This window comes from Odontomachus brunneus, unplaced genomic scaffold, assembly GCF_010583005.1.
Source record: "Odontomachus brunneus isolate Ranch 3 - 2012 unplaced genomic scaffold, Obru_v1 Obru_scaffold_125, whole genome shotgun sequence".
NCBI lineage: Eukaryota > Metazoa > Arthropoda > Insecta > Hymenoptera > Formicidae > Odontomachus > Odontomachus brunneus.
In genome coordinates this window covers 753577-771205 of record NW_022639575.1, presented here as the reverse complement: position 1 = coordinate 771205, position 17629 = coordinate 753577, and the positions used below count along the sequence as shown (strand labels likewise).

The 17629-nt window shown below is 44.8% G+C and overlaps 1 protein-coding gene across 11 annotated transcripts in view; it reads right to left on the bottom strand.

Moving 5' to 3' along the window:
• LOC116849731 (polypyrimidine tract-binding protein 1) overlaps window positions 1–17629 on the bottom strand; it is a 622962-nt gene that overhangs the window by 162072 nt on the left and 443261 nt on the right. For all 11 annotated transcript variants that reach the window (XM_032827169.1, XM_032827170.1, XM_032827173.1 and 8 more), the window contains one exon: window positions 12260–12364. In XM_032827169.1, coding sequence (XP_032683060.1) covers window positions 12260–12364 — 105 coding nt within the window. The remainder of the gene's footprint in view (window positions 1–12259; window positions 12365–17629) is intronic.

The following is a 17629-nucleotide window of genomic DNA, read 5'->3' as shown; positions in this document are numbered from 1 at the left end:
TCTCTCTCTCTCTCTCTCTCTCTCTCTCTCTCTCTCTCTCTCTCTCTCTCTCTCTCTCTTGTCGCGTCGCCTGCCGGCTCCCGTTGTCGTTTCACCTGCGCGATTATACGTCGAGGGCACCGCGAATCCATATTGGTAGCCAGGATCCGCCGGAGAATGCGAGAGGAAGAGAAGTGGGTGAGCGCGGGATGGCCGATGGGAAAGGAGCGAAGCAAATTGGTGAAGCTGAGCGGCCGCGCACAAAAGAACGCTTTTTTCCCCTCCTTTTCTATTTACGCTCCTTGGCTTCGCTTTGCCACTGGTCTCGAGATTTTATTCGACGCTTATCCCGGTCGTGACTCGCCCCTGGAGATGACAGAATGCCCGCGGATCGCGCAACTGTCGCGCGAGCGGACGCGACGCGGCGTTGTATTGTGCGACGAGAGAAGGGAGCTTATTCGATGAATGGAATTAGGGGCGAGTTGTGTATATCGAGGGGAAAAATTATTCATGAGAGATCACGGCGACGACGAGATCGGGAACGTACGGGAATTCGGAATGTAAAGAATCCGCGTATCGCCGCGAGATGTACGTCTGGCCGCTCGCGGATCTGCAAATAGCGAGAGATCCGCCAGTTTTTCGTAGACATATTCGCGCTTATATTTATAGACGCGACGACGTATTCTTGAGGCACGCTATCGCTTATCGTCGTATTAAGGGAGCACACTTCGGGTCGCCTATTTGCTGACTGCGGTATCGCGACTGAGATCAGCTTGTAACCCAATTCAACGGTCCTCCCCGTCGTCTATTTCGATTCGCTTGGATTTGACGCGAGTCCTATTAATTGATGTTTCTAAATGCGGTGCGTTTCGGTGTCCCGTCGTGTCTCGTCGAACTTTAAACGGACGACGGGCATCGGGCATAGAATTTCGCGTGACGCGAGATACGATCGCAAAAATCTGCCTGTCACATCGTTCGTGTCACATCCCTCGCCTGACGAGGCGTTATTTATTTACACGCGACGCTGCATAAAACTCCACAAATGTGCCTAAACTTCTCTACTTTCGTGTTCAAACACGCGTTCACATCCCGCCGATACTCGCTTGTACAACTCGCTGTGTTGGACCGTTTATATACCTCTTCCAGTTCGATTTCACAAGTTCTCGTGAGGGTATGAGCGAATTGAGATGAACACAAAAGTTCTATGCTGTTTTGCGATATTCGCAATAACTATCTATATTAATTAAAGAAGATTTGTAAATCATGACGCTCTCGGTATGATAGACGAGCTGTAGTGACGACATCTGATCTCATCTGATCTTATATTGTTAACTTTTTATCGGATAATCTTTCTCAATGTACCATGCTGTGCGTAATCACTCACTGCAAAACTGCTACGATTAATATTTCGATCACTATTGCGATTTCCGCAAATCGGTAATGGACTTTCTTGTTCATTTCAATTCGCTCTACGTCCTCACGAGAGAGATGATGAAATCGAAAGTTGGGATTCTACCCTCAGTATTTTCACCGCTCAGCGCAAGACAAAATCCCGAAAGAGTCCGCTCTCTGAAAATTCCGCGTTTCGCCCTTCAACTGCGGCGAGAGATTCGGAATAGTTTCGGAAACCCTCGTGTTCTCGGTTGCGCGCTGCCCGAAATAATCGCCGTAAGAAATATTTGCCGGTCAAGCGAATACGTGCCAGCGATACTTCGCCCCGGCGCGACGTCATACGATACTGAATCGAGAAATCGAGATTATCCGCACGAGAGGGACGTCTGGCATTCGAAAATCGTGCTCGACGTTCCGGTGTATTCGGAGAGAAACATTCCGCCATGAAATATGTCAGACACGCCAGCGAGAAGTTCGCAGTCCGGTTTTAGACGTCCCGCGTCGGTGATTGGCCCGCGCGCCGCGTATATACGTTTTTAATATAAAATTCCGGGATTCGCCGAGAGAATGGGACCGGGAATAGGGCGGCAGGGGGACGGAGGGAGGAGGGGGAGGGCGTCTTCGCGTGCGCGCCGCTAGCAATCTCGAATACTTCGCCCCACCCGGACACGACAATGTCAACTTATTGGTTGTTGCAAGTAAGCATGTGAGCGCGTGGACATTCTTCCGGCGCGGGGAATGCGAGAACGCACGATACGACTGATAAATTCCCCGCAAACGTGTCGGTGGAAATCCTCGCGAATCGGCGGCGAAACCGTCCCGGTGGAAATTGAACATCTCGTCGGTGTTCAGGCACGAGATGGTGAATTTGTGTCTGACATCGCTATCAGCCGGTAACATAACGCTCACCTCTTCTAGTGGCTAGATAAATCAGTCAGTTGTTGATGAAACAAACGAAACTACAATTAAGGGATGAACAATCATAAGTGGTTGTTAGGCAGTAATATTCAATTCTGCTCTCTCGAGACTTTGGTGAAATTAACGTAATCTCAATCTTGGCTAATTTTTAAGTGCCAGTGATATAGTAAGATGATATAGTAAGTGGATCAGTATTTTAGAATTGACAGCGTCACTCATTCTGTATCGTATTTGTGTAATGGTCAGACGGCTAAATCACAAATCCGATCTTATATTTCAGTGAACAATAAACGTACAGTGAAACGTACGTTTCAGTGAACAATAACGAACGACAGTAACGAGCTGGAAAATTTAAGCTTGTATTAGTTAGCTAGTGACTTTTGATTCAGACCGGCAGCGATACTTCTGCTCGATCAAGTGTGCGCGGATGATCGTCTCAAATATTTCGCTTCTTTTTCGATTTATCTGTTGCGCCTCTTTCATGACAGAATCGTCTCGAACTTGAAGAATATAATATTTCTCGAAAAAGAGAACTGAGAAGCAGGCGCATTTGGCGAGTTTGCGGAAATTACAACGCCAACTTCTTCCTCTCCCCACCGCGAATTCACTCTCGGTTGAAACTCTCGGCCCGCGACCCTGAACCATCCGCGCACAATATTGGGTCAGTGAGATCTGAAACGAATATTCGAGCGCCCACCAATTTTCGTAAAGAGTCCGAGGAAATTTCAAAATAGCGCACGGAAAAAAACGTTTGGTTGAATTAGTCAAATTTCTGATGAAAAACATGAACAAATCAGAAAATTTCGGTTGACGTTATCAGAATACTGTTCAAGTTAATCTGAAATCTTGTTGACTCGAATATAATTCCGATAACTTCAACCAGAATTTCTGATTCCTTCATATTTCACCAGGAATTCGTGTGATCTGATCGAACGTTTCTTTTTCGCACGCAAGTCTCTCTATAGATTTTAATTTTATCGCGCTGCTGGTTTTTCATATCTCTGGAGAAAAATGCAATTTGAGGAATATTGATTTTCAACGAAATTGCAATGATTTAAAGTCGCCCGGATTTGACAAAACTACACTGTGTGTCCTAAAAAATATGATTATATGCCGGGGGGTTAGCTTTCACACGACACTTCGTCGCTCGTCGCAAATATAACATTAAGGTCGTTCGGGAAACCGGCACGACGGTGAAAAGGGACTCCAAAAGCGGCTTTCCGGAGTGCTTTCTTTGAAATTAGGTTGCCACCCCGGAAGTGTGGAGGCGATGGCACGGCAAAAACGACGCTCGTGGAATTCGCAGTTCACGGTGACCTTTTGCCGGTCCTAATCGGGAAAATGGCTACACCGCAACGTCGTCAAAAAGGCGGAATAGGTGGTTTTTAATCTTTCCGTATCACAAAGTCGACGTGGGCGTGGTTCGAATCTGTGGTTAACTTAAATCGTCCTTTGATAAGGTGACCAGACGTCCCGGGCACGGTTTGAGCTTTCCTTTCTCCCGGATTTTTTCGTATGCTACCCGATTTGTATCGAATTCGGCCAAACTGTCCCGATTTGGAGGATTTTTTAAATCTTTCTGACAAAAGAAAACACTTTCCCAAAGAAATGCACTACTTTGATGAATACAGCAGTTTTGCTTCTTCTTCTTAATTTTAAGTAAGAATAACAAAAGTTTTGTCTTAACAATAGTTTCTATTTTCACTTCATGCAGCAGGTCTTCATTGTTCTCATGTTATTTTTCATAAAATACTGTTTCATATGTGCATATAAATAATCTTCAATGATATACACATCCTTCCACGCATTTATAAAGTGTTTCGGATTGAGAAATCAGGGGCCGCATTCTTGAAAAATACACGCAATATTTTGAGGAAAAGCTATAGTATACGTAAAATAAACAATAGCTTTTCATGGAAATATCGTACGCTATATTTTTCAAGAATAAGGTCACTTCACCTTTGAAGCCTCCGCGAGAGCCGGTAACAATCCACTTAAGCAATCGAAATGCAAAGACTACGTCGTAATTGCGACTCGAGAACGAGCGGGCTGTCGTAACTCGAGAAACAAAATCGCAGTCATCCTTGAGTGCTTTCACGTCGATACGCGGACAACTATCGCGCACTTTCGTTTCGCCGAAAATGACAAGCAAGAAGAGGCAGGAAGGGACGCGAGGAACCGATAATCGAGCGCGTCGTAACACCCTTAATGAAGCTGGCCAACCTTTCTGTCCTACTGGCGACGTCCAGACGCCGGGGATAACCACGCGGACGCGCGGGTAAGCGGTGACACGGCTAGCATTCGTGGATAATGGGACGGAACGGGGCAGAAAATGATACGTCAGAAAGAAACGCGGACAAAGGAGAGCCGTTGTCGACCTAATAAAGCGAAGTGGCGAACACGTCGGGGCAGTTTTTGCGCGCTCGTTCTCGCGTCTTACACACTGAGGCGCGTTCTTGCCCCCTACACCCCACGAAATTTAAGGATATCCGATGGAGGGACGAACAGTTGACGCGGAAAGGAATTTAACAGCTCGGTGGGGAGAGAAGAGATGGAGGCGACGAAGGGCGACGAGAGGGCGAACAAAAGTGAAGATATTTCGCGAAGATATCCGTTCTCGAGAGCGAAGGTTTTTCACGCGCCTCGGGCACACGGGGACGCATTACGGCGGGAATCGCGTTTCTATTTTGCGTTTCTATTAGGCGATTTTTATTGGCGCGCGCGGCACGGATATCACGCCGGGCGGAACATTTTTCTCGGGGCCGCCGCCGCTCGCTGACGCGGCTCGCGATTTACGGGGGGCTAATTGATGATTCATGGAGCGCAGCGCCGAAACGGCGGAAGATTAAACGCTGAATTTTCGAAAGAATCGCAGAGCACGGCCTTCATATCATGGGGCTACGGACTGATGGAAATACAAATTGCGATATTAATTCTATATGGGAGGTTATTTACGAAACGGAAATGGGTCCACTGATAGAGACGTATTTACGTTTCAGCGAGCTCCACCGCGATTATTAAAATTAGCAATTCACAACGGCTGAAATGTAAATTACACGGTCCTCATTAAGCCGAGCGTGCAACTAATCAATTTATATACCCGCGTTTAATCCGCGCTTCCCAAACGCGATTATTCACGGTAGACGGGATCTTACGGGGCAAATTAAAAATCCGGATTAAAGCGGATCCGCCGTCCACTTAGCGACGTTACAGAGTTAATGCCGCGCGTTATACGACTTCCCGGTATGCGTCGCCGTCCTGAGGAGGAACACGAGCTCCGCGGAACTTCGTACTTTTGCTGTTTCTCTTTTTTTCCCTTCTCTCTCTTGTTTTACCCTACGCGCGACAGCTACGTCGCACGTATCAGAAGTAGGGGTTGAAGCATCCCTAAAGTGACCAGTGACGCTTACAATATGTCGCGCGATCGGGAAAAAGAGAGGGACAGAGAGAGGGAGAGTGAGAGGGTCGTCGCGTCCCGGGACTCGACTCGTCCTCGATTGATACGATATCCCGACCGGATAAGGACAGTCGTTCAGCGGAGATTTGCTGAAGAGGAGGACAAATCTGGAAGCGAATCCGGAGCGATTGATATCGAGAGGAAAGCTCCGAAGGCAAGGCAGTGGAAATATGGCGGTGGAGACGGAAAGTTGTACCTTCTCCCTCTCCCTCTCTCTCTCTCGCTCTCTCTCTCTCTCTTGCTTCGTCGAAGCTTTATTCAGCTTGGAAGACGCAATGAATGGGAGCTTCTACGAGCCTCCAGCGCACCTCTTCAGACCGTCTAGGAACATCGGCAGGACTCTTTTCCTTTTTCTTCTCCTCCTTTCACCTCACCATCCGTCCGTAGAGTCTCGCGAACCTCCAAGAGAAAGAGAATTTTCCACCTTCTCTCTCTCCCTCTCTCTTTCTATCTGCCTCTTTCTTACACTCCTTCCTTTTTCCCTCGCTACGAAAAGGTCGACTCTTCGCACCCGCGGATTTTCACCCCGAGTACCGTGCAACGGCGATTCTATGGCGCGACGCTTTTCTCACAGCCAGACTAATTTGCACGAGCTTTGCGAACATGTATCGCGGATAATTAGAGGCATTAGCAGATCAGCTTACAAAAACAGTATTACGTTACTCCTCCTTTCGCCGTTTCACAATTTCGGGAAATTGCATTTGCAAAAATGGAGACGACTTTTATCCCGCATTCACCTCGGCGTATCAGCGCCGGAAGGGAAGCCGAGTGACGTAATAAAGAAGTAATACGAGGCCTCGAAAATCTTCCTAGACGAGCGCGCGAAGACGAGCGTTGTAGCTATGCTTGAGGAACGCCACGGTGTGGAAAAATAGAATATCGCCGAGGATGAAAAGGCAAGAGAGATAGAGAGGAGTGCGAGAGAGAGAGAGAGAGAGAGAGAGAGAGAGAGAGAGAGAGAGAGAGAGAGACACGAAGAAAGACATGCCAAAGGAGAAAGGGAGAGTAGGTGTTGAAGGAAAGGAACACCTGCTGTATCGCACGCTCGCAATGATAGCGAGCGGATGATCTACGTCGGCGAGCGGGCTGAGTTACGAGGGGAAAAGCAAGATGAAAACACAGCCCCCGGAATCGCAAGGAGACGCTGCCTACACCGTTTCTCGGCGCGATTCGTCGCCCCTCTATCTTCTTCCCTTCTTCCTCCCTCTCTCCTCTTTCACTGACGACGAGGAATCGACTTTTCTTGCTCTTAACAGATTTCGCGGCGGCGATGGCGGGGCGATGAGTTCGATTCCCGTTCTGATAAATCGCACCCTCCAGACCTTTTTCCCGAGTACCAATTTATATTAACCAAGAGAAGGGGCATATGTGTTATGGCAGAGTCGTCCGGACACATATAGCACGCGGGTCGGCGCGAAATTGCTCTGGCAGGAGCAATTCCGCGGCCGGCAGGGAAAGAAGGGACGAGAGGAAAGCTCGCTGCAGCTATACGGTGTTTAGGGAAGTGGTCAGCAAATATCGCGATCCCGATTACCTCCGCGGCCACGAAAACGCCTCTGAGAGGCCTTTCTCGCGGTGGTTACGGTACGATTAACTATGCGCGCAATAACCCTGAACTCATTACTGCTCGCTGAACTATTGCTAGTAATTCAATTAGGATTATGCGTAATTTAACCGCTACTCTTCTAAAAAATCCCGTCACATCGTCGATTATGATTTTTCTACGCTGAACCAATTCACTCAACCAAACACAAAAATTCATCCTATAGCTCTGATCAGGTTCACACGCAGAAAAAAATGTTTGGTATTTGCAACCATAATCACACGCAGAAAAAAAATGTTTGGTATTTGCAACCATAATCATATAGAGAAATAGTTGCTATAATTTACTATCAAAAAAGCCATTTTTAATTAAATTCTAAAATATAATGTTAATTATACTAGAATTTATTTAAAAAATTGCTAACCTTATATGTATATTACTACTACTATTCTTGTGGCGGAACAATAAAAAAATATGACTTACGCCAAAAATGACTATAATTTTATTTAGATTGATCATTTTTTTTTCTCTCAATGCACTTATCTGATTTGTACAAAGTGACGTTGAGTGTAAATCATTAAGATCCTAATTATTGCACTGAGAGAAAAAATATAGAGAAATGAAAATTATTTATTCGATGGGTGCTAATAACATATTTACTTACACTGATATAAAATATATATTTACTGAAAATACGCTTTTCATGACGGCAATTGTTTATTCTACTTAAAAATAGAAGAATTTAGATTAAAATAAGTACGTTCTTAGTACCCAACGAATAAATATTCGTTACTTTATATTTTTTTCTCTCAGTGTAATAGTTATTAATAATCCTTATTATTAATAAAATCCCAATTGCCACGCTGCGTTACGTGACTTATCAAGCGTCAATGAATATTCATAATAACCTTATCAGGACCCGCGTGATGATACTACCTTATATATAAACCAGATAACTGATTGGAATCAAACTGATCAACTCCATGGAATAAATTTCTAGCCGGGATTCCGTGCTGTTTCACAATATCCAGGGTGAGTCAGAAACCACATTGAATATCTTGGAAGAAAAAACCAAAGGTGACCTTAAGATGTTCGAAGCTACTCTTTTCAGAAAGAAAGCGCAACCACTATAGGAAGTTCTTTTTTCTCTCTCGATAGAATAACCACAAAAATCCGAAGATCACAGTTTCTTGTTCCTTGCTTCGAAGATATTCAAGCTGGCAATAGTTATAGACTCACCTTGCATATTTCTCTGTCGGTGTTTTACATCTCGCGCGTTTCATAAATGTCGGGCTCCCCCCGGCAACTCGAAACGCGTACATGCTGGGGATCTCGCGCGTGTCCCGGCTAATAATTTTCCGAGTCTCCCTCTTTTTTTTTCCTTTTTTGTCGAGCAAGGAAAAGTAGAGCACGTATGTACGTTTTCAAAGTGGAAGGCGAGAACGGAGGGGTCGGCTTTGTCGCCAAATCCACTCGACTCTTTCCATATCCTAGTGGCGTCGCGGAGTCGCGAGAACGTCGAAACGAGTCGTGTCCCCGAGAAACGCACGTCGTGTTACATTCCGCACGCCATTGTAATGCGCTCGCATTCTCGGCGAGGTACCAGCGACGCGTGTCGTGAGATGACATCGGGCCATACCGTGATTATTTCCTTTTCCCTTCCCGCGCTTCCCCGACTTGCGTCTCAAAGCGCCGTTCTCTGCACGTCAGCGTTGCTGACCGTAACCCGCTGGTAGCTTGAAGAAAAAGCCGTGCGCGTTCATTTTAGGCGTATCAAGCAATGACTCTCGTGTGGAATTACTTGGAATTACTTGTGTGGAATATGAGACACATTTAGTAAGTATTTCATTGTTTTCCTTTCGAACTAATAATTTATTCCCCTTGTTTTAGCTTTCGTGCGCCGCCAGCTGCGCCGATCCGTCGCGATTTATTGCGAACGACGCCGCGCCGAATGTAAACGCGGGCGAATTTATGCGTGAAGAGGAAATATTACTTGGTATTTTTCTAATTTACAAAAACACGTGCAAACGCGGAAGAGTTATTATATACGTCTCCGATCAAAACACGAGCGCGACGTAACGCGTTCCACTGAGCTATCAATCAAATACCCACCGCGCATTGACATTTTCTCTCTCTCTCTTTCTCTTCCGACGACGCAGATTCGTCGGCCCAGTTAAACAGGAATTTCGGTAAAATACCGAGGAAAATGGAAGCGCCGCGAAAGCTCCACGTGTCGCGGCGCGCCGGCTTTACGATCGCCTCGCCTCGCTGCACCACGTTACACAGCTTCAGCGAAAATGATTAACGACGTCGGGCGAGAGCGGAACGAGAACTTTCCGTACACCCGGTGGTGCACGTGCCGCCGCCGAGTGATCCAGACACGTTGGCGAGCCGTGCGGTTTTCAGACACGCCGTCCTCGTCCTCCTCGTCGTCGTCGTCGTCGTCGACGACGTTCGCGTCTCCGGAAATTCCACCATTTTTTCGCGTGCTCGTCAAAACGACGTGTGACGATGTCGAGCATACGTGACGAGAACAGGTGCGCGAGAAAAGTGCCGGCCGTCCCGCTCCCCGTCGGAGCTCGCGCCCGTAAAACGGCTGTCGTCTCTTGCGCGCGCAAAATATTAATTAAGGTACGTTACCTCGCTAAAACGCCGTATCTTACGTCGGCTTTTTCCGCTCTGCTCCGCGGAAACAAATGTTAACCTTTTATCCCCTTCTTAACCCATCCGGAGAAGTGCAAACTTCTTCATCTCCCGGCCGGGAATTCGAAAAATTCGCGCGCCGCGACATGTTAAAGCGATCGCTTCTTCGCGCGGGGCAGTTTCCTTCTTTTCGTCTCGTCCTTTTTCGAATTCGCATCCTATCGGGACACCTCCGACGCGCGCGGCAAGCGCTCGACTCGTATACGAGATATTCATCGGCGCTTTTTACATTCCGCGCCCGGCGAAGCTCGCAAATGAGTCGACTATTAATTTCAGCCGGGCACAAATAGGACGCTTAATGGCGTTCGCGAAATAATTCGTACTTCCGCAGGATGCTGATTGCGTAAATAGATCGATTAATAATCGTCAGACTATCGATTGGCTATTCACCCTTTCTGTCTCTCTCGCCTCCCTACCCCCCTCCTGTCTGTCTCTCTCTCTCCTTTCCCCTCTCTCCGTCGCAATTTTCGTTTTCTGGAAGGGAGGATCGTGGCGGAAATTAATTTTTCCTGCGAGACACTACAGAACGGCGATAATTTCTCTTCGTCCATCGGCCGTCAATTCTCCCGCGACACACGCGAAGTTAATTAATATTTGTCACATCGCTCGTCGGCACACGCGGCAGATAATAACCGGTGTCGCGTGAAAAATTAAGTTGCCCTTCGCGCGAGAGATATCGCCGCGTCGGCCGCGTCGTCCCGCGCATTTACGATCCCGCCGGGAAAATTCTCGCGGAGGAAGCGCGCGCGTCCAGCCGCGCGTCCGAGAAAATCGCTCCTTTCGGATAGCCGCGGCGGCCGAGATGCGCGCCGGTCTCGCGAAACCGGAAGGAGCGCAAGAACTCTCTTCGGGGAACGCGAGAGAGCGGCCGATCAGATTTCAATGGACGCATTTCAATCGGGGTCACTGCATACGAATTTCTCTTCGGTATGCGATGATTTATGGTTCGTTGCACGTTCTGGTTGCGGTAGCCCGGGAGAAAAAGCCTTCCTCCCCCCCGCGCCACTCCCTTTCCAAAAAGCAACGCGTGGACCGTGCACCATCGCCATCGGCGAAACGGACGAACCGGAAAGGAAGCTATCGGCGTTCCTTGTATTTCGTTTCGTCCCGCTCCGCGTGAATTACCGCGGCTGCGGCCGAGATCGAAGTGAATCCTCGCAGAAGGAGCAAATACATAAAATACGACGCCGCGAATGCACATTCCGCGGCGATAAAAAAAAACATAATCGCGTCGCTGAGCGATTATTCAGAGATCTGCACGGAGAGAGTATCGTAGTTTTCTCTTTTCATATAAATTCCTTTCGTATCTACTTCATATGATTCTCCCATAATTTTTATTTTGTTTGTCTACACTGAGAGAAAAAATATCTAAGAAATAACAAATATTTATTCGTTGGATATTAATATGCTAAAAAAAAGATTTGGTTAACAAAACAACAATTTGGTTAAAATGTGATCAACCAGATGTATGGTAGTTACAAACAAAACATTTAATTGCCGCCATTTTGTTGTGCTTAGCGACTAATATATTACTGAGAAAGTAATATTCAAGTGTACACTAAGAGAAAAAATATCTAATTATATATAATAATTTAATTTAATATAAAATAATATAAATATATATAAAAAAAATATATATATAAGAAATAAATATTTATTCGGTAAATGTTAAACACACGCGTTTACTTGTACTAAAATATTCTTCACATAAGGAAATTTTTCTGTGAAATCTTTTAAGAAAATCTTAACTTTAGATAAAAGCAATTATTAATTTTATTTAAACGACTTTGATATAAATAAATATGTTAGTAGTGAAGCCAAGTGAATATTTTCTATTTTTCAGATATTTTTCTCTCGGTGTAGTAGTACGGAAATAGACTATCAGCTAGTGCTCTATTAAGAGCAAATTTTTTCTACAACATATTCCAGTTACTGAAATATAGATGGCACATATGAAATGAGAGGATAGTCACTCACTGCAGAATATGTCGATCTACTACACGGTTACACAAAATTCAATAATACTCTTCACTACAAAATTCTCTCTATGTACGCTATCGCATATAAATAATAAATTAAAAAAAGGTAAAAATAGTGCATGTAATAACGAAATATTAATTTTTCGATAACAACGCGAGACAGTTTCTTTTGTTTAGACCATAAGAGAGGCCTGTAAATATTGCTTTGATCTTTGACAGTCTAACTTCATTGATCAGGTTCCGCTCTCTGTGTCTAATCCAATAAATTATCCAATTAAAAGTACTCACCTTCTTGGCGTCATTGTTGTTGTCGGCCGCGTGATGAGGTTGAGGACTCATTGAAGCACCATTGCTGACTGCCCCGCTTTGCGACAGAAGTTCGTCGCTACCCCTCTGCAAGCACACAATAGAGCACATTTGAGTGATAAAAATAACTCTCTTTCACGAGTCTCTCTCTCTCTCTCTCTCTCTTTCTCTAAACTCTATTCGCCACGGCGCGCGGCGTTTCGCGTTTTACACGTGATAACACGGCTGACGGAATCACCACAAATGTCGCAGCCATCATAAATCTAAATCATCCGACGATCCGCGACAACGTTAATTAGAACATTTTCGGTGCCCGCAGTACGGCGGGCGATGTTGTCGCGATACGGAGCGCGCGAGAACATCGCGAAGCGGTAATCTACGAAATAAGATTAAGCCGGACAGTTTGCTACTACTTCGCGAACGCTAATCGCGCGCCGCTCGTCCTATTTTACCGTCCCTTTCCCATAGCTTTGAAGGGGAATTGAAATAAATTATCGCGTCGAGCATCTCTCGATTACTTAAGGAGTGCAAGGAAGGCTCGCGGATATCCTCCTCAGCAGAATCCATTCGGCGTCCTGTCCTTAGAGAGAGCGCGCCGATAAATCTCGGACCTGGCGTCAAAAGAAACGGATCAGCAGCGTGCAGCAGTAAGATGCTTTTAACGCGAGTCCAAGTCTAAATGCTTAACGGAGTCTCTCAAACGCGGAAAAACGTTGCGGTTGCTCGAGCGAAGGAGCACTCTTTCTCTCTTACTCTCTCTCTCTCTCTTACGAAGACATTAATAATTAATCCACGACCATTCACCTCCTTCACGAATCACCCTTCGTGAACTGCTTCTTCTTTTACTTTCGGTTCTTTTTCCTTGGGACTGTTAATCCAGCCGTGCCCGTTAATTGCCGCGAGGAAAAATTCTAAGGACTAAGCGAGCGGAACAGCCATCGCGCTAAGAATGATACACTAGAGAGGAAACACTAATATCACTTGCCATAACGAAATATTAGTTCTCGTCCATGTATGCAAGATGATTTTTCTTAAATGCACACGGTGTCAGGAAACTAAATCTTATTTATAAAATTTTTTGTTTATATGTATAACTCTTTAATAAATAATTAGCGACGGCTAAAACCTTTTGAATATTACTCATAATGATGATCTGGAACATATGTTGATTAAATTGTGTCACCAAAGTTATCGTAATCTTGCCTAACTAAACATTATTTATATCATAAGAACTATGGCTATGAAAACTGTATAGATAGGCACATAATAACACTTTTAATGCAACTTTTAATGCCATATCTATTTCGCTTGAAGTCACTTTTTCCTTTAACCATAGAACATGTGGATATAGCAACCACAGTCTCCGTGTAATAATCGACTCGTGAGAGCGATGCAATTATTCTCTCGCCGAAACTGCAACGTGCGAATTCGTCGCTTCGCGATTTTCTCGCCTCATCTCGCATGATCTGTTATGCAGTTATGGTCACTTCTCTCGTCGAGGACGTTCAAAGGAGCGTCGCCTGCGTCAGCCACCGCTTAACGAAATATTTATCGCGGCCACCGCATCGTCACTGCATTTATTCACGAATTACGAGTTACATTATGCAGCCGGCGGTCGGCGACGCGTCTCATTGAATCTGCACAGGTGAGCTTTGACGACGACAGCAGCGACGTGGCGCGCTCAGCGGAGAGATGCGCGAAAGATAATTCATAACTCGTAAGGAAAACCACTGAGGACTCGGGGCGGCCACATCGAGACGGAATGCGAGATCAAAGACAGAGAAGACGACGGCTGGACGGCAAGCAGAAGGACGTCGCTGTGAGGTTCATCCTGAAATTTCGCTCGGATCATCGACCAACAAAGAGCAAGATTAAACTCCCCCTTCTCTTGCGATTACTTCTTCTATTCCCGCGAGCATCGCGTTCGTATAAAGAATTTCCTATCATTCCTGTGGAATTGATCTCGTAATTTGTGTATCTATCTCCTCCTGTATATTCTATTACGGAACAATATATTCTATTACATACAAGCGCGTGCACTTTGAGAAGACAATTACCGCGGACCAAAAACGCGCCGTGATTTGCGACTTCCTGCGCATAAATGATAAGAAATGAGAGGTCAGCTCAGTCGCCATTTCGACCTCCACTTTGCGAGAAAGAAACGTGTTATCCTCTCGAATTCAATGAAAAATTTATTTTTTTAATTTTTCAACGATTCCGCTTTTACACTTGACGATAACGGTCGCTAGTTAAATTAATTATTCCTTTACTCGTTAATTATTCCTTTACTTCGGTCTATAGTAACAATATTAATCTCGTCATTGTCACAATGGATGAGACGGAAAAAGGAATCTGAACAACTCTCGCGAATGAAAGAGCGTTGCTCGAAAGAAAGAGCTGTGATGTTTGCCGTGCTTCAATCAATCACGACATTCGATTCTTCCAAATGGTTAATAAAAGAACGGCATAGATGCAAGAGATTGCTTATTGTTTCACATAGCTACGTCAACTCGCAATCCAGTTATTGCCGTTTGAAGTCGCAGCATCGACGTCACTCTTCGGCTCAGCGTTAGCTCCTGGAGTTCCTCAAATGAGAGTTAGGATACCGCGTGTGATGATTCCGGACTGTGGACTGTTGAATCCTGCTCACCATTAATAAGGAAGAAGCGAATAGGAGCGAGAGAAACTCTAATAGAGATGAAAGAGAAGCTCTAAGACTGAAATGACGAGACACGTTGCAGCTTCTCTCTCACTCACTCACTTCTCCTTTATAAAAGGTGGCTCTTAACTCTCAGAAAAGAATGCCTTAGTAGAAACTCTTAGAGAAGAAACCTTCAGCAGAATGACTGACTTGTAACTTCAAGAATGCCTTAAATTTTTGTCTTGAGTAACGCACAATACTATCTGGTATCTGCAGTCTTCAACGTGTATACGAAATGTCAAAGTTTGCGGAAAATACACCTACCTGCGTGTGAGGACAAAAGTAACAATTTTGCTGTACAACTAATAATAGATAAACATTTCATAAAATATTTATAACATAATACAAACAACTCACATAATACAAATAACTCACATAATACAAATAACTCTTATACATATGTAATGACAGTCAGAATTGAGAATCATATTTCAATAAACAAATATAACCTGGACTCACGAGTGAACTAAATGAGAATTAAATATATCATGCTGAAAACATTTATGAAATATTCATCTATTGCTGATAGTCGCACATTAAAATTATTACTCTCATGTCTTTGCATACATACGTTTATTCTGGCAAATATTGGCATTTCATATAGGGAAGACCGGGGCTATATACCTCAGAGGTATGTTGCTCATATACTTTTTTTTATATCTTAAGGAAAATACTGCAAAATTATGAAATAATCTTCTTAGGACATAAACACTTTTCCCCGAGTTTCATTAAAATCGGAATAATATTACAGTTAAGAAATAGAAGAAACTGATTTGGCAATAACAAAGTAAATTTTTGAGCCTCTTAAAATTTCTATTAATATTCACTATCATGATTGAATAAAAGCGATATATTAGCTAGCTAGAATGAAATTTCTTGCTGTCGCGCCGACACACTATTATCTTGTCTCTAAAGGTAAATAATTGCGTGGTCGCAGCATGCACATGGACGATGCTTGCCTGAAGATAGCGAGAGGCGCGAGTGACTGCCGCGGCGTTTAGTCTCAGAACAGTCAACTTCATAAGACCTACAGGGTTTACCTTAATTTCTGAAGAATTCTTATTGAAACCAGCGCGCTATCGTTGTACTTTAAAATAATATGTGTTGGTAGATAGAAACATAATATTTTATGCAGAAATAACACGCGTAGAAAGACTAGTTTCACAAGTTGAAGGAATCTTCAAAGTCTTATGAAGTTGACGACTGTGAGACTAAGCGCCGCAACAGTCAATCGCGAGACTCGATCGAAGCGGACTTAGGCCCCCCCCTCTCTCTCTCTCTCTCTCTCAATAAATGGCTGCAGGCGACTTTGCGTCATATGCCCCAACGCCATTCTTGCGGACTTGGACCGCGGAGTGGAAGAAGACCGTCGCCGCTTACGCGCGAGATATCGCTTCTCGAAATAGCCCGCGGAACGCGGCCATTATTTTTATTCACGTGTCGCGACTTACCCCACAACGAAAGAGGTTTTTTCGGCCGATTGTGCGCGCGGATCAATAAAAACGTCAATAATTCCATTTGTAGACGTCGTAACGACTTGAAACAAAAATCACTGGAAAGGGGAAATTACCGCACTTCCGATAGACGTGAAAATGTTCACGTTAAAGTGGATATTATTCTATGTCAAAAATCAATGAAAAATCTTGGTTTGAATTTGTAATGCAAAGTTTTATGTTTTTAATGGGTATAATCTGAAAGAAAGCTAAAGTAATAATGGGAAGTTCACTGTAATCTAGGTATACAGAGTAACTGAATTTAAGTGGACGCTCGTGTGCAGGTAGGACTCGTTAAACTGAATGAAGAATCCTCTACCAAGTTACGAGCAATCAGGATAATTCTTGAGATCTGAATCAAAGAAAATTGGTCAGACAAAGTGTGCGATACAGTGGGACGAGCTTTGTATACAGTCTGAAGAAACATGTCTTGGATCTACTGACTGTTTCCTAGCAACGGCAAAAATCGCACGACAGTGAAGAGCGGAATACCGTTGCGAGCACCACAGTTTTATGTTACGCACAAGATTTTCGGCTGAGTGTCTATATTTACCTTTGCATAGATCAAGAAACAAGTCCAAAACGTATCACTTCAGGTCACCTGCAAAGCTCGTCTCACTTCATCGTGCGCATTGATTAATCAATTTTCTCTTTCGCTAAAATCTCGATAATTACCGTGGCAGTTTACAAAGTGGTAGAGGATTTTCTCATCCAGTTTAAACCTACCTGTACACAAGCTATCAGACACCCTACATATCCATTAACCGTTGCGTCGAACGCGAAGAGTCGCCGGTGTTCACCGTGCTAATAGAAAAATCAGTGAAGGTAGAGGAAGACGTCGCGCAATTAGAGGGGCGCATTTCTGCGAGGACGCGCATCTTCTCGTGCACGGTTTGTACGTCGCAAAAGTACATACATATATACACCCACATATACAACGCGAGAGCGTTCTCGGCGCATCGAGTGCGCGCTGTTAGGCGGAATATTGTTCAAAGAGCGGTGAGAAGGAGCTCTCGTACGGAACGGGGTCCCTCTCTCACCGCGATCACAGAGAGCGCCCGAGGAGACGGAGAGAGAGAGAGAGAGAGAGAGAGAGAGAGAGAGAGAGAGAGAGAGAGAGAGAGAGAGAGAGAGAGAGAGAGAGAGAGAGAGAGAGAG